At 44.1% G+C, this 25,580-nt stretch overlaps 3 protein-coding genes across 3 annotated transcripts; all 3 read left to right on the top strand.

Annotated features, from left to right (window-relative positions):
- The first annotated feature begins 10 nt into the window (after nt 1-10).
- On the top strand, nt 11-6,355 carry cep43 (centrosomal protein 43). Its single transcript, XM_058613034.1, has 12 exons — nt 11-222; nt 391-444; nt 1,490-1,544; nt 2,413-2,501; nt 2,587-2,715; nt 2,802-2,867; nt 4,219-4,373; nt 5,114-5,220; nt 5,319-5,393; nt 5,594-5,627; nt 5,762-5,849; nt 6,153-6,355. Exons 1-12 carry the CDS (start codon nt 139-141, stop codon nt 6,231-6,233), a joined length of 1,017 nt encoding a protein of 338 aa, XP_058469017.1. The 5' UTR covers nt 11-138; the 3' UTR covers nt 6,234-6,355.
- A 111-nt stretch (nt 6,356-6,466) lies between these two features.
- ccr6a (chemokine (C-C motif) receptor 6a) lies at nt 6,467-11,017 on the top strand. Its single transcript, XM_058613029.1, has 2 exons — nt 6,467-6,548; nt 9,596-11,017. Exon 2 carries the CDS (start codon nt 9,612-9,614, stop codon nt 10,758-10,760), a length of 1,149 nt encoding a protein of 382 aa, XP_058469012.1. The 5' UTR covers nt 6,467-6,548; nt 9,596-9,611; the 3' UTR covers nt 10,761-11,017.
- Nucleotides 11,018-20,676: 9,659 nt separating this feature from the next.
- LOC131443420 (C-1-tetrahydrofolate synthase, cytoplasmic-like) lies at nt 20,677-25,558 on the top strand. Its single transcript, XM_058613040.1, has 11 exons — nt 20,677-20,787; nt 22,634-22,736; nt 22,833-22,917; nt 23,055-23,114; nt 23,189-23,242; nt 23,370-23,506; nt 23,588-23,688; nt 23,792-23,928; nt 24,184-24,295; nt 24,370-24,497; nt 24,960-25,558. Exons 2-11 carry the CDS (start codon nt 22,636-22,638, stop codon nt 25,011-25,013), a joined length of 969 nt encoding a protein of 322 aa, XP_058469023.1. The 5' UTR covers nt 20,677-20,787; nt 22,634-22,635; the 3' UTR covers nt 25,014-25,558.
- The last annotated feature ends 22 nt before the right edge of the window (nt 25,559-25,580 follow it).

The raw sequence follows: 25,580 nt of genomic DNA on the forward strand, positions 1-25,580 counted from the left end.
CAGAGAAGAAGAAGAAGAAGGAAGCGTCTGTATTTGTTTGTGTTGGCAGGAGCTAGCACGAGCTAGCAGGAGCGTCAGTAACGTCAGTAGCTTCAGTAGCTTTAGCTCCCTCCCCTCCTCCTCCTCTTTATCTTCATCATGTCTGCCACAGAAGACGACACGGAGCTGCGGGATCTTCTCATCCAGAACCTGGAGAATAACGGAGTCCTCAACAAGCTCAAGGTACCGCGTCACATCCGGGACATTTTACAGGCCGTGCTAGCCGCGCTAGCCACGCTAGCCGCTGTGTGCTAGAAGGAGCCGAATTAAAGAAGATTTATTTACGTGGTGAACATTTAAACTTTTAAAAGGACTGATGGGACTGATGCAGTGTGGTGTTTGCTCCTGCAGGCAGAGTTGAGGGCAGCGGTGTTCCTGTCCATGGAGGAGCAGGATAAAGTTGAGGTGAAGCTCTTTTTTTTTTTTTACTGTTTCCTGTTTGATCAGCTGTTCTTTGTTGACGTCTGCTCTTCTTCTTCTGTTTCCTGTTTGATCAGCTGTTCTTTGTTGACGTCTGCTCTTCTTCTGTTTCCTGTTTGATCAGCTGTTCTTTGTTGACGTCCGCGCTTCTTCTTCTGTTTCCTGTTTGATCAGCTGTTCTTTGTTGACTTCCACTCTTCTTCTGTTTCCTGTTTGATCAGCTGTTCTTTGTTGACGTCCACTCTTCTTCTGTTTCCTGTTTGATCAGCTGTTCTTTGTTGACGTCCACTCTTCTTCTGTGTCCTGTTTGATTAGCTGTTCTTTGTTGCCGTCTGCTCTTCTTCTTCTGTTTCCTGTTTGATCAGCTGTTCTTTGTTGATGTCTGCTCTTCTTCTTCTGTTTCCTGTTTGATCAGCTGTTCTTTGTTGACGCCCGCTCTTCTTCTGTTTCCTGTTTGATCAGCTGTTCTTTGTTGACGTCCGCTCTTCTTCTTCTGTTTCCTGTTCGATCAGCTGTTCTTTGTTGCCGTCCGCTCTTCTTCTTGTTTCCTGTTTGATCAGCTGTTCTTTGTTGACGTCCGCTCTTCTTCTTCTGTTTCCTGTTTGATCAGCTGTTCTTTGTTGACGTCCGCTCTTCTTCTTCTGTTTCCTGTTTGATCAGCTGTTCTTTGTTGACGTCCACTCTTCTTCTGTGTCCTGTTTGATCAGCTGTTCTTTGTTGACGTCCACTCTTCTTCTGTTTCCTGTTTGATCAGCTGTTTTTTGTTGACGTCCGCTCTTCTTCTTCTGTTTCCTGTTTGATCAGCTGTTCTTTTTTGACATTCGCTCTTCTGTTTCCTGTTTGGTCAGCTGTTCTTTGTTGACGTCCACTCTTCTTCTGTTTCCTGTTTGATCAGCTGTTTTTTGTTGACGTCCGCTCTTCTTCTTCTCTTTCCTGTTTGATCAGCTGTTCTTTGTTGACATTCGCTCTTCTGTTTCCTGTTTGGTCAGCTGTTCTTTGTTGACGTCTGCTCTTCTTCTTCTGTGCCCAGAACAAAAGTCCTCTGATCAATGAAAACCTGAGGACGTGTCTCAGCTCTGAAGACGGTGAGTGTTTCACCTGCTGTTTCCTCATCACTTCACTCACTCACCCTCTCATTTTCACACTGTGGAGTAGGGGTGGGCGATATGACCTAAAATGAATATCACGGTATTTTTCATCTTTTGAACGGTGACGGTATAATATCACGTATTACTTTTTTTGGTAAGTTTTGGGAGGAGTACATATTTTTTAATAATATTCTAATCTGATATTTGTAGTTTTTTTCCTTTCTGATCCGGTCCCCAGAGGAATCACAGCTAAACAATACTAACAACGAACAATACAATACTAATGTGGTGGCCTTAAATTTGTTTTTGTTTTCTTTTTTTAATACAAACAGAAAAGGACTTGACAAATTTTCTGAATATGAAATGTTAGGTTTACATAGTGTAACTTACCAAAAGCGTTGTATACCGCACACCCCTACTGTGGAGACATTTAATCACACTGACCTTTGACCCATGGACAGGAAGCACTCTGTGACACTTCATATGTTTTTATGTGCGTGTTTGTTCTATGTAAAAATTAAAATAAGTACAATAACCGGGACCTGATGAGGTTTCTCTCAGCTGTGATTCATGAGGACAACCACAAGGTGGAGCTGTGACACTGGTTTCTCCTGCCGTGTTTGTCAAGGAGGGGGTCATTCAAGTTAGGAGGAGGTTTGTTATGACTTTTGTTTTTGTGAAGAGAAGCCAGGGTTCAGGGCCAGGGTTCAGGGCCAGGGTTCAGGGCCAAGGTTCAGGGCCAGGGTTCAGGGCCAGGGTTCAGGGCCAGGGTTCAGGGCCAAGGTTCAGGGCCAGGGTTCAGGGCCAGGGTTCAGGGCCAGGGTTCAGGGCTCCCCTGCTGTCTGAACCCTGTCTGTGGCTGCAGGTCGTCTGGTGGCCAGTCTCATCGTGGACTTCCTGCAGGTTTTCAACCTGGACTTCACCCTCGCCGTCTTTCAGCCAGAAATCAACATGGTGAGGTGTGTGTGTGTGTGTGTGTGTGTGTGTGCACATGTGTCCTGTTTTTCTGAAGTGTGTGTGTTCATGTCCTGTTCTGCAGCTGAACGGTCTGGACAGCCGAGAAGTGGTCTGCAGAGATCTGGGTCTGTCAGAATCTCAGTTGAATAGGAACTCTCCTGTATTGCTGGAGCTCGTCAGGAGGGGGCGAAACAAACTGGGCACCAGTCAGGTGTGTGAGTGACCACGAGCAATGATTCATTTTATTTTGAAAGGTCGTGAGTCACCACTTAGTTCCTGTGACGTGTCTTTGTTCAGGTCATCCAGGACTCTGGTGTTAGCCACGCCCCTGAGGAGAAGGTCACCTTCCCACCCGTCATTAAGGTGCATTTGTTTTCTCTCTCCGCTGCTCTGGTCTCAGGTGTTTTCAAAATAAAAGTCTGATATTATGGTATTATGGTGATTCAGTCTGTTAGACACCTGTGTCACATGACCAACTACATTTTAAGTCCACGACCTCTAGGCCACATGATCGCGTCTTTATCTACGTCACATGATCGCGTCTCTACATCACATGATCACGTCTCTATATACGTCACATGGTCGCGTCTTTATCTACATCACATAATCGCATCTATATCTAAGTCACATGATCGCGTCTTCATCTATGTCACATGATCGCGTCTTTATCTACATCACATGATCGCGTCTTTATCTACGTCACATGATCGCGTCTCTATATACGTCACATGGTCGCCTCTTTATCTACGTCATATGATCGTGTCTTTATCTACATCACATGATCGCATCTATATCTAAGTCACATGATCGCGTCTCTATCCAAGTCACATGATCGTGTCTTCATCTATGTCACATGATCGCGTCTTTATCTACGTCACATGATCGCGTCTCTATCTACGTCACATGATCGCATCTCTATCTACGTCACATGATCGCGTCTCTATCTACGTCACATGATCGCGTCTATCTAAGTCACATGATCGCGTCTTTAACTACGTCACATGATCGCATCTCTATCTACGTCACATGATCGCATCTCTATCTACGTCACATGATCGCGTCTTTATCTACGTCACATGATCTCATTTCTATCTACGTCACATGATCGCGTCTATATCTAAGTCACATGATCGCGTCTCTATCCAAGTCACATGATCGTGTCTTCATCTATGTCACATGATCGCGTCTTTATCTACGTCACATGATCGCGTCTTTATCTACGTCACATGATCGCGTCTTTATCTACGTCACATGATCGCATTTCTATCTACGTCACATGATCGCGTCTTTATCTACGTCACATGATCGCGTCTTAACGTCACATGATCGCGTCTTTATCTACGTCACATGATCGCATTTCTATCTACGTCACATGATCGCATTTCTATCTACGTCACATGATCGCGTCTTTATCTACGTCACATGATCGCGTCTTAACGTCACATGATCGCGTCTTTATCTACGTCACATGATCGCATTTCTATCTACGTCACATGATCGCATTTCTATCTACGTCACATGATCGCATTTCTATCTACATCACATGATCACGTCTTTATCTACGTCACATGATCGCGTCTTTACCTACGTCACATGATCGCGTCTTTACGTCACATGATCGCGTCTATATCTAAGTCACATGATCGTGTCTTTATCTAAGTCACATTCTGTGTGCGTGCGTGTTTGTAAACACTTGGATGTGATCGTCACACAGGAGGCTGTGAGGCAGCAGCAGGACGACAGGTCGTCCTCCCCAGGTCTCGGTCTGAAGGAGAATCTGGACTTGGACCTGGAGGTGGAGGACGACCTCGAGGACGGGGACTCGTTCTTTGACGACCCGCTGCCCAAACCACAGAAGACCTATGGCTGGTGAGGACCCCTCATATTGGTCTCAGCTATAACACAGCTGAGACACAGACTGCTGCGCCTGCAGTAACACAACTAATCAACGATTAGACTAAAAAATCTAATTCCGATATGTTCATGTGCTCAAAACATAACACAGACAAGTTAGCGTCGCGTGTTTATATGATATGTTTTTAGTCACGCTGTGATATAATAACTGTTTTTATCGCCATCAATTTTAGTAAAATGCTGCCGCACTGTGATGTCTGTGATGTCTGTCCAGAACGTATGGACTCATAAATGGACCAGTTGACCGGGACTTTACAGCCCTGATGATTTCAGTGTGTCCTAATTATTGTGCGTTTGTTGGTATGTAAACGACGGCAGCAGACATTTGTCCTGGTCTCTGAAGAGAACTGCAGTGGTCCTCTTGTCTGTCCTCGCAGCGTCTGCATGAGTATGTGGACACAGGAAGTATGACCTGGACCTTGACTCGAGCTCCAGCTGTAGACATTTGACTCTTCTGCTCAGCAACACTTCAGTCTGTGTTTGCCTCCACAACACCAGGTGGCAATATTGCTGCTGTCAAAGGTGTTTTCCTGTTGACCTGTCGCATCATAGACGTAAACAACTTTAGCCGGTGGAACGTAGACCAGTCCAGTCCAGACCAGTTTGAGTCCAGTTCAGACCAGTTTGAATCCAGTTGTGTGAACAGTAAATCTGAGTGTGTTAGTTTGGTTAATGTCATTATTTTTTTGTCTCAGGAAGGCGGAGTCTACTGCACTAAGAGAAAGTCCTGCAGGGTCCCAGAGTGAGGCAGCGCCCCCTGGAGGAGGACGCAGCACGTCAGAGCAGAGCCTCAGCAGGAATGGTGAGTTTGAACTGCAGCGCCGCAAACGTAACCATGGCAACAAAGCAGCAACGGATGCTGATGCTGATGCTGATGCTGATGCTGACTCGTCCTCACAGGAGCGTCAGAGTGCAGACACACGGGAGTCAAAGACCTCAAGGCCCTCAACGACAAAACTGGATCTCTGTGTTTAGGTAAAACTAAAACCTGGTTTCACTCTGTCCAGGGTGTGACTCCGCCTCTCTGCCTATGTCAGCAGACATTAGCATAGCGCCCCCCTGTGGTAGAAGATGGATGTATACATGAAATCTGAACACACGTGCGCACACACACACACACACACACACACATACACAGTAAACAGGAAGTGACTGTGTTTAACTCTGTTTCACAGATGACGACGTTGAATATGACGACGATTTCAACAGGTGAGACTGCACATACCTGACCTGTGACCTGTGACCTGTGACCTCACCTGTGAAACCTATATCTACATGTAGAATGTGTGCTCTTATCTTTGTGTGTGTGTGTGTGTGTGTGTGTGTGTGTGTGTGTGTCTCAGTCACCGTTCAGATTTGTCAAAAACTGACTTCAGTATCGGTGAAGAGATCGAGGAAGTTTCCATCGAGGGACCAGACGGCAGCAACCAGGTCTTGTGCATTGATTGATTCATTGATTGATCAGATGACTGAGTGAGGGATTGATTGATCAGCTGAGTGAATGAGTGAGTGATTGATCAGCTGACTGAGTGAGTGATTGATTGATCAGCTGACTGACTGAGTGAATGAGTGATTGATCAGCTGACTGACTGAGTGAGTGATTGATCAGCTGAGTGAGGGATTGATTGATCAGCTGACTGACTGAGTGAATGAGTGATTGATCAGCTGACTGACTGAGTGAGTGAATGAGTGAGTGATTGATCAGCTGACTGAACTGACTTGTTTGTGTTACAGTTGGAGGACAGCACTCAGGACCTCAGTGTCTCTCAGCTCAGTTTCAGTCAAGGAGCTGATTACATGGAGGACGTGTCCTGACTGTCTCAGCATGCACCTGTGTCTCCATTGACTTCAGTCTGTCCATTGTTAGAAATCTTATAAATAAAATGTTTTTTTTATACTGAGAGAAGATTTGATTCTCATTTATACACAAACATCAACTTAATGTCCTCTGTGTCCTCTACTGTCTCCTGTCTCCTCTACTGTCTCCTCCTCTGTCTCCTCTACTGTCTCCACCTCTGTCTCCTCTACTGTCTCCACACACACACACACACACACACACACTTCCTCTATAATCAGCAGCGTGCCATCAGTCGTCCTTAACCAGCAGCAGCAGCATCGTCCTCGTCCTCTGTGAGTCCTGCTTTATGTGTCTTTACTCTGTTTTAGTTTCTTGTACTTGTTACTTTCCGCCATCAGACTGCTAAATTCCAAATAACAATTTAGCAGTCCCCCCCCCCCCCCGACACTATCTGTGCAATATTTAACTGTTTTTTTCTTTTTTATTTTCATATTGCTGCTTAGTTTCCATTCCTGTTTTTCTTTTTACACTACTTTCATATATATTTATATACATAAAAACACTTACTTATTTATTTTTTATTAATCACAGTTAGGCTGAAGAGTTGGATACATGTATAGACATTTACAGTAAGATAAAAGACATTTCCCATCAAAACTCAGAAGTGACAAAATTCAATGCTAGGTGTTGGTTTCTTAACGAAATTTCGTTGCCAGTTTTCACTGCTGTGTTTTCTGTGCAATGACAATAAAAGGAAGTCTAAGTCTTTTAAAAATCTGAGTCGTCTTCATAAATCCAGATTTTATTCTTGGTTTAATCAGAATAATCAGGTTTAATCAGAATAATCATGTTTAATCAGAATAATCAGATTTAATCAGAGTAATCAGATTTAATCTGAATAATCAGGTTTAATCAGATTTCATCAGAATAATCAGATTAATCAAGTTTAATCCGAATAATATTTAATCAGAATATTCAGGTTTAATCAGAATAATCAGGTTTAATCAGAATATACAGGTTTAATCTGAATAATCGAGTTTAATCAGGCTTAATCAGAATAATCAGGTTTAATCAGATTTAATCAGAATAATCAGATTTAATCAGAATAATCAGGTTTAATCAGGTTTGATCAGAATAATCAGATTTAATCAGAATAATCAGGTTTAATCAGATTTAATCAGAATAATCATGAACTGGTTTTACAAACAGATAAACAGCTATGTGGTGGGTCATGTGATCAGACGTGGGAGGTGCTTGCTGGACACCATGAGGACCAGGACTTTGTCCTCGTGGTGTCCAGCGAGCAGAAGTAGAGAGCAGGAACAAGAGGTGTTTGAGGAACCTGATGTTTGTGAGTTACAGAGACGTTCCATCTCAACTGGGTCACTCGTGTTTCTGACCTGGTTTTCTGCAAACTTCCTCTCGTGTGTCAGACGCTCACACGTTCACGCTCACTCGTTTATCGCTTTGATTCAACCACAACTGGAACATGTCGTCTGTGATGACACTGAAAACAACTGAAAACACTCCAATGTATCTGAAGTGGCACAGGAACAGGAAGTGGAGGCATTGGTCTGGGGGCGGGGTCAGGAACATAAACATGGACATGGGCCCTTTCTCAATACTCAAGTACACAAGTATGTACTTGAGTATTGAGAAGTAAAAAAAAAACAAAAAACAAACAAAAAACCACTTGCTTATACATCGCACTTATGGCTAGCACTTTATAGTTTAGCTTACTTGAAGCTCTTACTTACTTCTAGCTCTTATTTGTACCCAAATGTTTAAATGAACTTATTGTAAGTCGCTTTGGATAAAAGCGTCTGCTAAATGACATGTAATGTAATATAATGTATTGAGAAGTACGACTGGAGTACACACTCTCAGAGTACACACTCTGAGTACACAAGTATGATCTCTTCAGTTAGAACGGCAGTGACTTCCTTGTTCTACTGTTTGAATGACAGGTGGCACCATTCAAACATATACATATATATGAACATATATGTGTATATGTACATATATACTTATGTATGTATATGTATATTCATATATATGAATATATTCATATATGTACGTATATATGTACAGTTATATGTGTACAGTTGTTTGCAAAAGTTTCTTATTGTTTTGCATGTTTGTCACACTTTAATGTTTCAGATCATAAAACAAATTTAAATATTAGTCAAAGACAACACAAGTAAACACAATGCGTTTTTTGAATGACGGTTTTTATTATTAAGGGAGGGAAAAAAAATGTAAACCTACATGGCCCTGTGTGAAAAAGTGTTTGCCCATAAACCTAATAACTATTTGAACTGCCGTTTGCAGCAACAACTGCAATCAAGCATTTGTGATAACTTGCAATTAATCTTTTACAACGCTGTGGAGGAATTGTGGCCCACTCATCTTTGCAGAATTGTTGTAATTCAGCCACATTAGAGGGTTTTCGGGCATGAACCGCCTTTTTAAAGTCATGCCACAGCATCTAGGATCCAGGACTTTGACTAGGTCACTCCAAAGTCTTCATTTTGCTTTTCTTTAGCCATTCAGAAGTGGACTTGCTGGTGGCTTCGGATTATTGTCCTGCTGCAGAACCCAAGTTCGCTTCTGCCTGAGGTCACGAACAGATGGCCGCACATTCTCCTTCAGGATTTTTTGGTAGACAGCAGAATTCATGGTTCCATTTATCAAAGTCTTCCAGATCCTGAAGCAGCAAAACAGCCCCACACCATCACACTACCACCACCATATTTGACTGTTGGTATGATGTTCTTTTTATGAAAAGACAAGCCTTAATGTTCTTTTTGCCCAACAGTGGTTTTCATCTTGGAACTCTGCCATGCAGACCATTTTTGCCCAGTCTCTTTCTTATGGTCATGAGTCATGAACACTGACCTTAACTGAGGCAAGTGAGGCCTGCAGTTCTTAAGATGTTGTTCTGGGTTCTTTTGTGACCTCTTAGATGAGTCGTTGCTGCGCTTTTTTCTTTTTTCAATTTTCCAAAAAATGTGAATAACCACAGTGACCTGATGATTTTACAAGGGGGGCAATTACTTTTTCACATGGGGCCATGTAGGTTTGGATAGTTTTTTCCCCATAATAAATAAAATCATCACTTAAAAACTGAATTTTGTGTTAACTTTGGTTGTCTTTGTCTAATATTTAAATTTGTTTGATAATCTGACACATTTAAGTGTGACAAACAAGAAATCAGGAAGGGGGCAAACACTTTTGCACACAACTATATACATATATATGTATACATCTATATGTATACAGTTTTAAGACAACCTTAAAGTATTACTTCAAGGTTCTTAGTACAGGACTGATGATGTGGAGTCACATGGTCTCAAAGTAACTTCTGTCTCTGTTACAGCCTGTCAAACCAAACCATGGCTTTATGGGACGCCGTCGCATCCAACCAATCGGATTTCCTCTACAACGACACCGATTCTGACTACGACTTGGTAGAACCTTGTTCTTTCCAGAACAGCCACGGGGTGGAGCGGCTCATCGCAGTGTTCATCCACCCCATCATCTGCATCCTGGGCTTTGTAGGGAACAGCCTGGTGATCATCACCTACGCCTTCTACAAGAGAACCAAGTCCATGACCGACGTGTACCTGCTCAACGTGGCTGTCGCAGACCTGCTCTTTGTGGCGGCACTGCCCCTCATCGTCTACAACGAGTTGTCATCGTGGTCCATGGGGCGGGCGGCATGCAAGTTGCTGCGCAGCTGCTACAGTGTGAACCTGTACAGTGGCATGCTGCTGATCGCCTGCATCAGTGCCGACCGCTACGTCGCCATCGTCAAGGCTCGCCGCAGTTTCAGACTCCGCTCGCTGCCCTACAGTCGCGTCATCTGCGCCGTGGTCTGGACCTTTGCCTTCACGCTGTCCTTCCCCACCTTCTTCTTCTACGACTGGTACGAGCCCAGCCACACCCGCGATGCCTTCTTGGACGAGGAAGAGGAGGGGAATCAGACCTTCAAGTCGCCACAGCATGTCTGTGAATTCAAGTTTGTGAACGACGCGGAGGCCTGGACCATCAAGGTGGCCGTCCCGAGCACGCAGCTGGCCGTGGGCTTCTTCCTGCCGCTGCTCATCATGACTGTCTGCTACGCCGCTGTCATTGTCACGCTGCTGAGAGCCAGAAACTTCCAGCGCCACAAAGCGGTGCGAGTGGTGCTGGCCGTGGTGGTGGTGTTCATTGCCTGCCACCTGCCCTACAACGTTGCCTTGTTTTATGACACCGTCGAAATGTTCTGGCAGCGGACGTGTGAAGAGTCCGACGCCCTGCAGGTGGCCAAGACGGTGGCGCGGACTGTGGCCTACCTGCACTGCTGCATCAACCCGGTGCTGTATGCCTTTGTGGGCGTGAGGTTCAGGAACCACTTCAGAAGGATCTTCCAGGACCTGTGGTGTCTGGGGAAACGCTACATTGCCCCGCGCCGTTTCTCCAGGGTCACCTCCGAGGTCTTCGTGTCCACTCACCGCTCGGTTGACGAATCCAGCGACAACGGCTCGTCATTCACCATGTAAACCAAAGAGTTAGCATGCGCCGCTTCGTCTGTTTTTGTCTCTTTGTTGTTTTTAGTTGAAGAAAGCGTTAGATCTTCAGAGTAAAATGTTCTGATTGGTCAGAAGTTATCGCAAATTGAACCAGGTCAGGAGACGTTTACAGGTTCACCATCAGTTAACCAGGGTCAAACCTGAAGGTATCTGGATGAGTGAAAGTCCTGCCTCCTTGTTCTGGCCCCTTTAAAACCTCAGATTGTTTTTTTTTTAACTTTGATCATTGTGAAAATAAACGAAGAATAAAAGTTTGTTTCAACATATTTTCTTTTTTCTTTTGTTTTCAGTTCAGGATCAGGATAGAAACACACACACACCTCCCTGACCTCCTCCACCACCCTGACCTCCACTCTGACCTCCTCCACCCTGACCTCCACCCTGACCTCCTCCACTCTGACCTCCTCCACCCTGACCTCCTCCACTCTGACCTCCACCACCCTGACCTCCTCCACCCTGACCTCAGACATAGACAGACAGACAGAGACATTATTTACATATTTTTCATCTGTACATTAAAATACATTTCTAATTCAAATAAATACAGAAAACTTTGGACCAGTGTAGCACTCCCCTCAATAGACCTCATACTAAGGGCAAGCTTCTGGGTTCATTTACCGTATTTTAACCCTAATTTTTAAGTAAGTTATTTGGATTTCGTTTTTTAATACACACTCAACTGATCAAACCTAGATGAATTCCCCTTTTTGCCATAGAACTTTGAATAAAATGTTTTTACCTAACTGTCCGTATCCTAACACATGAACTATGGTGACTTTGAGGAAATATCACAAGACTTTTTTTTAGGAAAAATAAACAAATCAATTATTTAATTCAAGTTTTAAATGTATTCGAACAAAACACTTCAACTGAACGTATGCAAAAATACTTTCAAATTACTCAAATTACATTCAAACCCCTAAATATTTAGATTTCAGTAACTTTCATTGATAAACTCAAACACAACTCAGTGGGCCCACACTCACACACACATACACACAGCCGGCAAACAAAATAACCCCAAAATAACCCCTGATATGGTGACTTCTGAGTGCACGGAAATCCAACTACTCTGAATGATCCAGGAACAGTAAAGGGAAAGTGTTACCTCCAATCCAAACAACGGCCGTTTACTCGGTCTGAGTCTAGCAGACGACACTACAGGTAGACTGAAGACAAACCGGGGAACAGAGATGGAGCCACCCTCGCAGCCTGGGACATTGTTCAACGACGACGAGTCTCACACACACACACACACACTGCCAGCGTCCGAGCCGAGTCCTTATGCTCCCGCGTTGAGACCACAAGGCACAGCCGATATCAGAAGCTGGTTTAACTCCTCGCGGCTAAATCCGTTCGCTTTGATAGCGAATGCTAACAACACACTCCGAGTTAGCTCAGTCGCTAGGCTAAGCTAAAAACTGTGCAGCTTCGGCAGAAGTCCTGCATTGAAACTTCTCGAACTGTACTCCCAACAACAGTAGCTCCAATGTCCGGGTTCCGAGTGCCGAGCAGACAGTCTCTTAGACACTGAAAACTACACACTTAAATTATTAAATCTATAAAAGGTCACACTCGCACCATGCGTCTCCGTTGTGCCCTCACGTCGTCGTCCCTCTCTCCCTCTCGCTCTGTCAAGTTCTTTTTAAAAACCACACACTCTCCACTCGCTCACCTCCGGTCTGAACCTGTCAATCACACCTTAATCAAATCAATGACCAGGATCACACTTCTTCTTAATCAGTACTTCCTCTCTCCCTACGAGTTTCTTCAAAATAAAATAAAATATTCAACCATGTACATTTGTGTCATTTTAATCTTATTTATTAGACCATTAGACTATTTTAACCTTTATGAACTATTCCTTTTACATTTTTAATACACTTTTAACCAAATATGAACTTTTTTTAAACCATGAATTCTTCATTATTTATTTTAGTAAGGATTCTTAACCGGGTTACACCCTCCCCCCTTTAAATATCTGATGTCCTCATCATATTGGTAGAATTTAAACTTTACTGTGTCTACTCAGAAACATTAAGAATGGGTTTACATAGACCCGTATTAATGCTTACCTATTTTTATAGTTACACCTCTATGCACGATGGTAATAGGCTGATCTTTTGCTTTACCGGCTCATCATAGCTAAGTCTCATCACTGGTTTTAATGATCTTTTTGGGCTAGTTGACTTTGATGTCAAATGTACATTAGAACAGCTCGACTGAGGTTGTGCATCTTCACTGGAGATGGGCTCTGGCTAAGAATCCGTCTCAAGAGCAACACCTTGACCATGATTTACAAGTGAGTCACCTCTCTCGGAGTGACGTCCATCTGAAGGACAGGTGGCTTCCAAGTGCTCTGATCCATCAGCACTGTGTCTTCCCCTCCTTTGAATGATCTTTTCCACAAACTTCCTGTAGGGTCTAGTCGGCCATTCACACTCCAGATCAGAAGAGTCCGTTGATGTATTAGGCTCCCTTGGTATAGTGTGATCTGTGATGCTTCTTTTGCGTCTGTTGAAGGCACAACTTTGTGTGGCTGCTCTCTTTGGCACATACTCTGTGTTGTCCAACACCGGGATCCTCACAAGATCTCCTATAGGGAGGAGATTATCTCTATGCAAACTTTTAAACTTTCCTTTCCCATCCACTGGCTTCACTCTGTAGACGGGCAAGTTCAGCATCTTATCCACCACCACATAAGGAACATCATACCAGCGATTCTCCAATTTGTGTTTGCCCTTTAATCCAAGATTCTTCAGCAATACTCGTTCACCAGGTTCTAGATTGTGAAAACGGAGCCTCTTGTCATAAGCTCTTTTGTTTCGCTGGTGCCTTTTATTAGAGGCCTCTGTAGCCAGTTTGTAGGCTTCCTGTAGGTTCTCTTTCAGTTTGGCGACATATGAAGAGTGTGGTTGGTCACCCTTTCCATTTGGACATGTCCCAAAACATACATCCAAGGGAAGTTTGGCCTCACGTCCAAACATCAAAAAATATGGGGAATATCCCGTGCCATAGGTCTTAGTGCTGTTATATGCATGTACCAGATGTACCACATGCTGACTCCATCGCCGTTTCTTTTCCTGGTTAAGCGTGGCCAACATGGACAGCAGCGTTCGATTGAACCGCTCGGGTTGGGGATCACCCTGTGGGTGATACGGAGTGGTCCGTGACTTGCGTATGCCCAGTATCTTCAGCAGCTCTTTAATGAGTCGAGACTCAAAGTCTCTGCCTTGATCGGAATGTATCCGGGATGGCAAGCCATAATGCACAAAAAACTTTTCTACCTAGACCTTCGCAACTGTGAGGGCTTTTTGGTTTTGCGTGGGAAAAGCCTGGGCATACCTTGTAAAATGGTCGGTTATGACAAGCACATTGCTCACTCCTCTTGCACTCTCCACAGTTTCTCACATACTGCTCGACCTCAGTTGACATCTTTGGCCAGAAGAACCGGCTCCTGATCATATCAGTAACTCTCTCGACTCCTAAATGGCCTAGGTCATCATGCATTGACTTAAGTACCACAGCCTTGAACTTAGCAGGTAGCACTAGCTGATGCGTCTTTTCTCCTGTATGACTTGTGCTCACCCGATGGAGTAATCCCTGAGTCATGAACCAGCTTCCCCATCTCTCGTTTCATAGGCAGCAACTCAGGGTGGTCTGGCCACTTTCCACACTTCAAAGCTTGTATAGTAGTTTCTATCAAAGGATCTTGAACTTGGACTGCCATCAAGTCCTGTCTGGACATTTGTTCCAGCGAGTTCAGCTGAAGATGTGTGGGGAATGCATACACATCAGGGATGCAATCAGGTGTCGCTCCAAGCTGCTCAGCATACTTAGGAGAGTCTGCAGATGAGCCAAGCACGCCGATTTGCTGGCAAATTGACTTGACTCCAGCCTGAGAGATGCTCTGCCACTCCATTTCCTCTTCCCCTGGCTCCATGCGGGACAACAAATCAGCATCAATGTTATTTTTGCCAGGTCTATAGATGATGTCAAAAATCATACACTGACAAATCTGACAACCACCGATGCCCTGTAGCGTGAGCTTCGCTGAGGAAAGGACATAAGTTAGAGGGTTTGTTGTCAGTACACACCGTAAAACGGGCTCCATAAAGAAAATCGTGAAATTTTTTGACAACTGCCCATTTGAGCGACAGGAACTCCAACTGGTGGATGGCATAATTCTTTTCGGAAGAGCTCAGTTTTCGGCTCGTGAAAAGAGACTGGCCTCAGCCCTTCCGGGTGTTCTTGATACAAAACAGCTCCAAGCCCCGAGAGGCTAGCATCCACATGCAGCGTATATGGTTTGCCAGGATCAGCAAAGGCTAAAACTGGAGCGTTTGTCAGACAGTCTTTTATCTTCTCAAAGGCTTCAGTGCATGACTCATCCCACCTGTATCCAAATGGTTCTCTCTCATCCAGATAGACATTATTTTCCCTTTTTGTGGGCTTTTTCCCAGGGCCATAACCTCTGGTGAGGTCAGTCAAGGGGCGGACGATGGAGGAGTAGTTGTGGATGAATCGTTGATAATACCCACAAAAACCCACAAAGGAGCGTAGGGTCTTGAGGTTGTAAGGTTTGGGCCAAGTGGTCACAGCTTCAACTTTTGCAGGGTCAGCTGCAACACCCTGAGCGGTCACTATATGACCCACATACTTGACCTTTGTTTGACAAAACTGACATTTGTCAAGCGAAACCTTGAGTCCTACTTCTCTGAGTCTGTCAAGAACTCTCACGAGTCTCTCCTCATGTTCTGCCAGGGTCTTTCCAAAAATAATCAAGTCATCAAGGTAGACTAATACTTGGAGCATGTTCATATCCCCGACGGCTTTCTCCATAAGCCTCTGAAAAGTCGCAGGCGCTCCTGTTATGCCCTGAGGCATACTTTCAAACTGATAAAACCCAGCAGTCTTTTCCTTGTCCTCTTCTTTCATGGCTATTTGATAATAGCCACTCCTCAAGTCCAGGACGGAAAACCATTGGCTACCTGAGAGACAGTCAAGAGCCTCATCAATACGTGGGGTGGTGTATTGATCTGGAACAGTACGGCTATTGAGCGTACGGTAGTCGATGCACATCCTTACATCCCCATTTTTTTTTCTAACAACAACTATGGGCGATGCGTATGGACTTCTGGACTCTTTGATGATGCCTGCTGCTAATAGCTTCTGAATATGACGCCACACATCGTCGGTATCCACTGGAGCAATGCGCCTGGAGCGTTCGTGAAAGGGTCGTGAGTCAGCCAGGCGGATTGTATGCTCCACTTCTTTGGCGAGTCCCACATCCAGTTCATGAAGGAAAAATACATCGGCTCTCTCCAACAGCTTTTGCCAGAGCCTTACTTTCCATCCCTCCGGGACAGGCGACTCACCAAAGTTGATCATACTGGTATCAAATTCCTCAGCTGCTGATTCTTGTTTTGACATTGTGGTAACTACATCAGTGACACACATATGACCCAAGACAGCACCTACTGGAATTGTCACTTCCTTCTGCGACTCATTTTAAACCAGAACGGTGAGTCGATTAATGTCCACAGCATTACTTGGTATCGCCATAGGTTGCAGCAAGATACCAGATGGGAGAGTAGCTGTACTGGAGGCTTCAACCATCCGGCTATCATTTGGTAGTGACTTTCCAAGCACAACTTTACAGACTACTTTACCACTGCTGCCTGCAGCCAGTGTAAGTGAGCTTGGACCCTCCAACTGTACATAACCTACTTCCTCATCATCTTCTTCTTTTGACCAGTCCATGATTTTTTCTTTTCCTCTTACAGGGCAAGTGTTCTGAATTCAAAAGGTGTGGGCTACAGTCACTCCAACCTCATCTTCACGTAGCTGAGCTAGTCGCTTGGACAGATTAGCCTTGGTATTTGTCCCTAGAATCACAGGTGTCTGATCGGTACCAGGTGGATCAGGACAAACAAGGGCCAGGACCGTGGTTGTTCGGGTGGGTGGGTGTTCCTGCTACTTTCTTTGGGAACTCGATGTCCACCACCACATAGCCAAGGTAGGGGTAGTTGGTGTCGCTTAAACCCCAAATGTTGAGTTTGCTCACTGGGTGAATAGACGTATCAGCCAGATATTTCCGGTACCATGATTCAAAGACGATGCTAACCCGAGAACCGCTATCAAGTAAAGCGTTATACAAATGTCCATTCACTTTCAGAGGCTCCAAAGATGGTGGCCCTATTAAACCCTCTGGTATGCCTACTGGATCAAGCCTGTCCACTGCACTCTTTCTCACAGTGCAATTAGTTCCTTGTGAGGTGGCACCACCAGTAGGTGGAGAGCTGTTGGTCTTGGCCCTTTTTAGAGCTTGAACGAGCTTCTGGATCACTTTGTGTTGGTTCTCAGGGTTTTGGCACTTTCCTGCCATGTGTCCAATTTCACCACAGCGGTAACAGAAACGTTCCTCTACTTCAGCCCCTTGTCTGTGTGGAGTGTTTACAGTCATAACTGTAGGTGAAGCTGTAGATGGACGAGGCAATCTTGAGTTCACTTTCTGCTGTAAGTGTTTTACTTGTTTCCTCAAAGCTGCCACCTCTGGATCCACATTAGTCTCTGGAGTTTTTTTCAAATTAGTCTGCTGATTTTCATTTTGTGTCAATTCATCTTGTGTAGAGAGTGCTGCAAACATTGTTTTTACTTCTTTAATGTCAGCTCTCAAACTCTGTATCTCTGAGTGTTTGCTTTCTTCTTGAAGTTTGGTATGAACTGTATACACTGAGTGATTTAGCTTTGCTCTGGAAGCTTCATACTCTCTCTTCTGTTTCGAATTTCTTTCAGGAGCTCGAGGAAGGTTGGGGGGTTGGCCCTCCTCTCTCTCAGTTGGAGCTGAATTAACATCAAGTCAGCATTTACTGCACCTCTAAGAAGCTGCTCAAGCCGTGTACCATCCATGGCCCTGGGAGCGAGGCCACCTCTTTGTATCACTTTGGCCAGGCAACGCTCCAATCTCCTGAAGAAATCAGATAATTTCTCACCAGCTTGCTGCTGCTACATTCTGAATGCGAAATACAGGTCATCTCCTGACTCTGCTAGTCCAAAGACATTTTCAAGAGCCTCTAAGCACTTGTCAGGGGAAACATCAGGATCAGACAGGCGCACTGCTTTTATCACCTCTAAGGCTGGCCCCTTTAAACTTTCCATTATTCTCCTTCTCTTATCTTTTGCAGAACCCTCACTCTCTTCTACCATCAGGTAAGCTTGCTCCAACCAGTGGTCGAATTGTTCCTCTCCAGCCGGAGTAGGTACAGTTCCTGAGAAGATCCGCAGCCGATGGTATCCTCCACTTTCCACTGATGGCTTAGCTGATTTATCGAACAGGTCACCAATGGCAAGAAGAATGGCTTCAGTAGGTGAACTGGCTGTGGAGTCAGTAAAGCTTGCACATGGAGGCATAGACTTTCCTTCTGCCTGTAGTAGGGCATTAAGTTTAAGGTTGAAATCTCCATCAGAACCTGCACTTTCAGCAACAGTGAAAATTGGCCATTCTGTTTTTTCATCCAAGCTCAACACTTCAGATGGAACATTTGCATTAGTTATTTTTTCTCTGCACTCACAAAGCACTAGTACGTCCTTTCCAGTTTCACTTAGCATTCTTCCTCTCACTCGTACTCGTCCCAAACATTTTACAGTTTGCAATGTCTCTTCTATTTCTGTTATTTCTGTATTCTCAGGGACGATGGTCAGCAAGGCTTGGCTCTCTTCCAAGTTCTCACCTCGACACCAGTTCTTCAGCTTGTTCCCATACATTGTGACAACCTTTGATCTACTTAATTAAGCTGCTACACTGACTGTATATTGTTTTGTTTGTCTTATTTTGTTTCATACTAAGGCTTCTGGGTTCATTTACCGTATTTTAACCCTCATTTTTAAGTAAGTTATTTGGATTTCGTTTTTTAATACACACTCAACTGATACACCTAGATGAATTCACCTTTTTAACATATAACTATGAATAAAATGTTTTTACCTAACTGTCTGTATCCTAAAACATGAAATATGGTGACTTTGAGGAAATATCACAAGACTTTTTTTAGGAAAAATAAACAAATCAATTATTTAATTCAAGTTTTAAATGTATTTGAACAAAACACTTCAACTGAACGTATGCAAAAATACTTTCAAATTACTCAAATTACATTCAAACCCCTAAATATTTAGATTTCAGTAACTTTCATTAATAAACTCAAACACAACTCAGTGGGCCCACACTCACACACACATACACACAGCCGGCAAACAAAATAACCCCAAAATAACCCCTGATATGGTGACTTCTGAGTGCGCAGAAATCCAACTACTCTGAATGATCCAGGAACAGTAAAGGGAAAGTGTTACCTCCAATCCAAACAACGGCCGTTTACTCGGTCGGAGTCTAGCAGACGACACTACAGGTAGACTGAAGACAAACCGGGGAACAGAGATGGAGCCACCCTCGCAGCCCGGGACGTTGTCCAACGACGACGAGTCTCACACACACACACACACTGCCAGCGTCCGAGCCGAGTCCTTATGCTAAATCCGTTCGCTTTGAAAGCGAATGCTAACAACACGCTCCGAGTTAGCTCAGTCGCTGGGCTAAGCTAAAAACTGTGAAGCTTCGGCAGAAGTCCTGCATTGAAACTTCTCAAACTGTACTCCCAACAACAGTAGCTCCAATGTCGGGTACCGAGTGTCGAGGAGACAGTCTCTTAGACACTGAAAACTACACACTTTAATTATTAAATCTATAAAAGGTCACACTCGCACCATGCGTCTCCGTTGTGCCCTCACGTCGTCGTCCCTCTCTCCCTCTCGCTCTTTCAAGTTCTTTTTAAAAACCACACACTCTCCACTCGCTCACCTCCGGTCTGAACCTGTCAATCACACCTTAATCAAATCAATGACCAGGATCACACTTCTTCTTAATCAGTACTTCCTCTCTCCCTACGAGTTTCTTCAAAATAAAATAAAATATTCAACCATGTACATTTGTGTCATTTCAATCTTATTTATTAGACCTTACTCTTTTATCAAACTATTTTAACCATTATGAACTATTCCTTTTACATTTTTAATACACTTTTAAGTATGAACTTTTTTTAAACCATGAATTCTTCATTATTTATTTTAGTAAGGATTCTTAACCGGGTTACACCAGGAGTAACACAGATTTTGGGGAAAAACGAGTCTCTCAAGTCGTTGTATGTGTGGCAGTGTAGTAGGAAGTGCACGTCTGCCTGTCTGAATCTGAATTTCTTTAGATCGCGGCATGATGTTTTCCTTTTTTGGGATCTTTTGGCCGACTTCACTTTGTCTGACAAGTTCTTTTTAAGTGGTCTCTTGATTCAATAGGTCTGGCAGTAATCAGGCCTGGGTGTAAGATTTTCCAAAAAATGTGACTAATCATAGTGACCTGATGATTTTACAAGGGGGGCAATTACTTTTTCACATGGGGCCACGTAGGTTTGGATAGTTTTTTCCCCATAATTAATAAAATCATCACTTAAAATGACAACGCACTTGCATTTTGTGTTAACTTGGGTTATCGTCGTCTAATATTTAAATGTACATATTTACACATTTACATATATGTATCTATGTAAATGTGTAAATATGTTAATTTAAATATTAGACATGTATATATACATATACATATATATGTATATGTATATGTATACATATATACCTATAATCCACAAAACAAGTGTTTTGTGGATTCCATTTCCCAGGAACTTAAATATCTCTCCTCCTCCTCCTCGTGGAACCTGATTGGTTGCTCGGGAAGTGTAGGACGTCCCTCCTCCTGCAGTTTATCGCAGACTGACCTTTAACCCTCCATTATCAGTCTGGTTTGACTCAGTTCAGAGCAGAAACACACACACACACACACACACACACACACACACATTGAGTATGTGTGACGTGTCCCTGTGTCTCTGAAGTCAGTCTGTCCCTGCACCTGTCCACACAGACACCTGTCTCACTGAACAAGTCCCAGGTATGTGTAGGTGTGTGTGTGTTACTCTGTCCTGGTGCAAAGTTTTCTGTATTTATTTGAATTAGAAATTTATTTTAACGTACAGATGAAAAATATGTAAATAATAACGTCTCTGTCTGTCTGTCTCTCTATGTCTGTCTATGTCTGTCTGTCTGTTTGTCTGTCTGTCTGTCTCTCTATGTCTGTCTATGTCTGTCTGTCTGTCTCTCTATGTCTGTCTGTTTATGTCTGTCTGTTTGTTTGTTTGTTTGTCTGTTTGTCTGTCTGTCTATGTCTGTCTGTTTGTCTGTCTGTCTATGTCTGTCTGTCTATGTCTGTCTGTTTGTCTCTCTATGTCTGTCTGTCTGTTTGTCTGTCTGTCTGTCTCTCCATGTCTGTCTATGTCTGTCTGTCTGTCTGTCTGTCTCTCTATATCTGTCTGTCTATGTCTATGTCTATCTCTCGCTCTCTGTCTGTCTGTCTTTCTATGTCTGTCAGTCTATGTCTCTCTCTATCGCTCGCTCTCAGTCTCTCTATGTCTGTCTGTCTATGTCTCTCTCTATCTCTCGCTCTCAGTCTGTCTGTCTGTCTATGTCCGTCTGTCTGTTTGTCTGTCTATGTCTGTCTGTCTGTTTGTCTGTCTATGTCTGTCTGTTTGTCTGTCTATGTCTGTCTGTTTGTCTCTCTATGTCTGTCTGTCTGTCTGTCTGTCTGTCTGTCTCTCTATGTCTGTCTGTCTGTCTGTTTGTCTGTCTATGTCTGTCTGTCTGTGTGTCTGTCTATGTCTGTCTGTTTGTCTGTCTGTCTTTGTCTGTCTGTTTGTCTGTCTGTCTGTCTGTCTATGTCTGTCTGTCTATGTATGTCTGTTTGTCTCTCTATGTCTGTCTGTCTTTCTGTCTGTCTGTCTGTCTGTCTATGTCTGTCTATGTCTGTCTGTCTGTCTGTCTGTCTGTCTCTCTATGTCTGTCTGTCTATGTCTATGTCTATGTCTATCTCTCGCTCGCTGTCTGTCTATGTCTGTCTCTCTATGTCAGTCTGTCAGTCAGTCTGTCTGTCTGTCTGTCTGTCTGCCAGTCTCTCTCAAATCAAATCAAATCAAAAGGGTCTTTATCGTCATGGTAACGTACATCTTACATTTATATATTTATCAACATTGTTCATACACTCACTATATACAATATAAACACAGAGAGCAGCTGCTCTGCTGTCCCTCAGTCACTGACACAGATTGTGGTGCTAGCATGGTGCTAGCATGGTGCTAGCATGGTGCATTTTATAATGCTGCTTTTAAATTCCATGTATTGCTGCAGATTTTGGTGAAAAACGAGTCTCTCAAGTCTTTGTATGTGTGGCAGTGTAGTAGGAAGTGCACGTCTGTCACCTCTGTCTGTCCTCTCTTGGTTGCCAGGTCTGTCTGTGTCGGCCTGTGGAGTCGGGGTCCTCCTCAGTGTAGGAGCCAAATGCTTCCTAACATAATAATAATAATGATGTGTATTGATGTTAGTTGACTTTAGTTTAATGTTATGGGCATTGGATGATATTTTGGTGGTATGAGGCGGGGTCACTAGTTTGGAGGTGTTTATAGAATGAGATGGCTCTTTTCGGGATGTCAATAAGGAGCGGGACCTGGTCCAGTCCAGCTCTGCATGCATTATTTGGTGTTTTTGGATTCTCTGGATTCTAAGAATGTATTTGCAGAATTCAGTGTGGAAGGTTTCAATTTGATGTTTGTCCTGCTTTGTTAATTGACCCCAAATTTCACCACCATATAATGCAATTGGTGGGATTACTGTTTTAAAAATCTCTCTCTCTGTGTCTGTCTCTCTCTCTCTCTCTCTCTGTCTGTCTCTCTGTCTCTCTGTCTCAGTTATGTTGTCCTCGATCACCCACTTCCTACGTGTTGGGGTCTCTGGTTGCCAAGGAAGCAGCCGCTCCATGGCAACCATCATCTCTGGCAACAAGACGTCCAAGTGAGTCCACCTCCCAGGTTGTCCATGCTTGTCCCAGGTTGTCCATGCTTGTCCTGTGGAGACTGTGTCCATTGTGGACCTTGGTCCTGTGTGCAGGTTGGTTAGGGAGAGGCTGAGGACAGAGGTGGACAAGATGAGGACTGAAGTCTCAGGATTCAGACCCAGTCTTCTGGTTCTACAGGTGAGTCCACCTCTGGTGACAAGTTACAAGGACTAGACCTGAACCCTGAACCTGAAGCCAGAGCAGAACCCTAAATCAAACCGAGATCCTTATCAGACCTGAACCGGACCTGATCTTCATCACCATGTGTGTTTCAGGTGGGACATCGAGACGACTCCAACCTCTACATCAGCACCAAACTGAAGGCTGCTGCCGAGGTGACTGCACTTCCCTCTGCACCCATCAGAGGCAGTAGTGAGCACACTCTCTAACACCTTTTTCTTGTCTGCAGATCGGAATCGACGCAAAACATGTGAGGCTCCCGAGGACGGCGACACAAGACGACGTACGTCAGAGACAACGCACTTTCCCGACATCAGACATTCATGTTCCGGGGTTTAATCCTGAAGTTAAACATTCATGTTCCAGGGTTTTGAATCTAAATTGGTGACGAGCATGCTTCCTGGTTCCAGGTCTTGCAGAGCATCTTGTCCATCAACGAGGACGAGTCTGTCCACGGTCTCATCGTCCAGCTCCCTCTGGACTCTGTGAACCAGATCAACACTGAACTCATCACCAACTCTGTGTCTCCAGACAAGGACGTGGACGGGTGAGTCGTCTGCAAACATGGGCACTGATGACCTTTGACCTTTAACGAAGACTCTGTGTCTGTGTGTGTGTGTGTGTGCAGTCTGAGTTGTATTAATGCAGGGAAGTTATCTCGAGGTGACCTGAACGACTGTTTTATTCCCTGCACTCCGAACGGCTGCATGGAGCTCATCAGACAGACAGGTCACACACACACACACACACACACACACGCACGCACACATGCATGCCACACACGCACACACAACCATGATGCTCTCACCTGTGACTTCCTGTTCCTGTGCAGGTATGACTGTGGAGGGAAAACATGCAGTTGTGATTGGTCGCAGTAAAATTGTTGGCGCTCCAATGCATGACCTGTTGCTATGGAAACATGCTACTGTTACCACCTGTCACTCAAAGACACCTGATCTACCTGAACAGGTGATGATGATGATGATGGTGATGATGGTGTTGATGATGGTGATGGTGATGGTGATGATGATGATGGTGATGGTGATGGTGATGATGATGATGGTCATGGTCATGGTCATGGTCATGGTGATGATGATGATGATGGTGATGGTGTTGATGATGGTGATGATGATGATGATGGTGTTGATGATGGTGATGGTGATGATGATGATGATGGTGATGATGGTGTTGATGATGGTGATGAAGTGTTTCCTGTGTGTCCAGGTGAGCAGGGCTGACATCCTGGTGGTTGGAGCAGGAAGAGCAGAGATGGTCAGAGGAGAGTGGATTAAAGAAGGAGCTGTGGTCATAGACTGTGGGATTAACCATGTACCAGGTACACACTCACACACACTCACACACTCACACACACTCACACACACTATAATTGACCTCTGACCTCTGTCACAGATGAGACAAAAGCGAGTGGTAAACGTGTGGTTGGAGACGTCCACTTTGCTTCAGCCAATCAGAGAGCGGGATTCATCACACCTGTTCCAGGAGGGGTGGGGCCAATGACCGTGGCCATGCTCATGCAGGTATTCATTAATCTACGATAGATTATTCTAGATTATTCAGATTCAATTCAGCACAAGAGGAAAAACATCCCAAATAAATGGATGTGTGTGTGTGTGTGTGTGTCTGTGTGTGTGTGCGTGTGGGGGTGTGTGTATGTGACTGTGTGCGGGTATTACTAATGTTGTGGGGACCTAAAACTGTTTACACAGTCACATTATGGGGACTTGTCTTCCTTGTGGGGACAAAAATCAAGTCCCCACAATGTAAATGACTACATTTTAAGGTGAAGATGTGTTTTAAGGTTAGGTTGAGTTTAGGATTAGGATTAGGCCAGTAGTAATTGTGGTTAAGGTTAGAGTAAGTCTCCAGAAAATGAATGCAAGTCAATGCAATGTCCCCCCTCAAGTCATGAATGTCCAACATATGTGTGTGTGTGCGTGTGCGTGTGTGTGTGTGTGTGCGTGTGCGTGTGTGTGTGACAGAACACAGTGCAGAGTGCTAAGCGTTTCTTGCTCTGGAGGAAAATGTCACAATAAAGAAGAAGAAGATTCAGTGGATGAAGATGAAGCTGCTGCCACACGTCATCATGTCGCCCCCTGCTGGACAAGTCTCTCTGTGATCAAACTTCCTGTTGCAAAAGCTAAACTGTTTCCTACATTGATTTGATCAAAGGATCATTTGATTTGTGTAACTAACACAGGTGAGATCCAACACGTTCTGTGGGTGTGGAAACTCAGTTTCCCAGCATGCACCTGGTCGTCCCTCAGTTCAGCTCTCTGCTGACACCTGCAGGTCACTCAGTGAAATGATGATGATTCATGATTTGTTGTTTGAACTTTTATTAAACCAAACAAACGTTTACACAAATTCATTCAAAATTCAGAAAAAAACTTCATATTTTATTTGTTTGTGTGTTTGTTTTTGTTTATGTTCTCATGACAGATGTGATTTATGGATTTAACACAAAACACAACGTCACAAGTGAACAATCAGACATTGACTGATCAATAATCATCTTTAAACACTGTAACCCTTTCAAAATAAAATGTTCCTTCTGGATTTTTCCAGTTGACGTCTTTCAGTCTGACTCTTTTTGTCTCTGA

This window comes from Solea solea, chromosome 17 (assembly GCF_958295425.1).
Source record: "Solea solea chromosome 17, fSolSol10.1, whole genome shotgun sequence".
Taxonomy (NCBI): Eukaryota; Metazoa; Chordata; class Actinopteri; order Pleuronectiformes; family Soleidae; genus Solea; species Solea solea.

Coding starts and splice junctions, on each gene's coding strand:
- cep43 (XM_058613034.1), top strand. CDS start 139: ATGTCTGCCACAGAAGACGACACGGAGCTGCGGGATCTTCTCATCCAG. Junction 223..390: donor GAGTCCTCAACAAGCTCAAG/GTACCGCGTCAC, acceptor TTGCTCCTGCAG/GCAGAGTTGAGGGCAGCGGT. Junction 5,394..5,593: donor AACTGGATCTCTGTGTTTAG/GTAAAACTAAAA, acceptor TCTGTTTCACAG/ATGACGACGTTGAATATGAC.
- ccr6a (XM_058613029.1), top strand. CDS start 9,612: ATGGCTTTATGGGACGCCGTCGCATCCAACCAATCGGATTTCCTCTAC.
- LOC131443420 (XM_058613040.1), top strand. CDS start 22,636: ATGTTGTCCTCGATCACCCACTTCCTACGTGTTGGGGTCTCTGGTTGC. Junction 22,918..23,054: donor CCAGTCTTCTGGTTCTACAG/GTGAGTCCACCT, acceptor TGTGTGTTTCAG/GTGGGACATCGAGACGACTC. Junction 23,929..24,183: donor CACCTGATCTACCTGAACAG/GTGATGATGATG, acceptor CTGTGTGTCCAG/GTGAGCAGGGCTGACATCCT.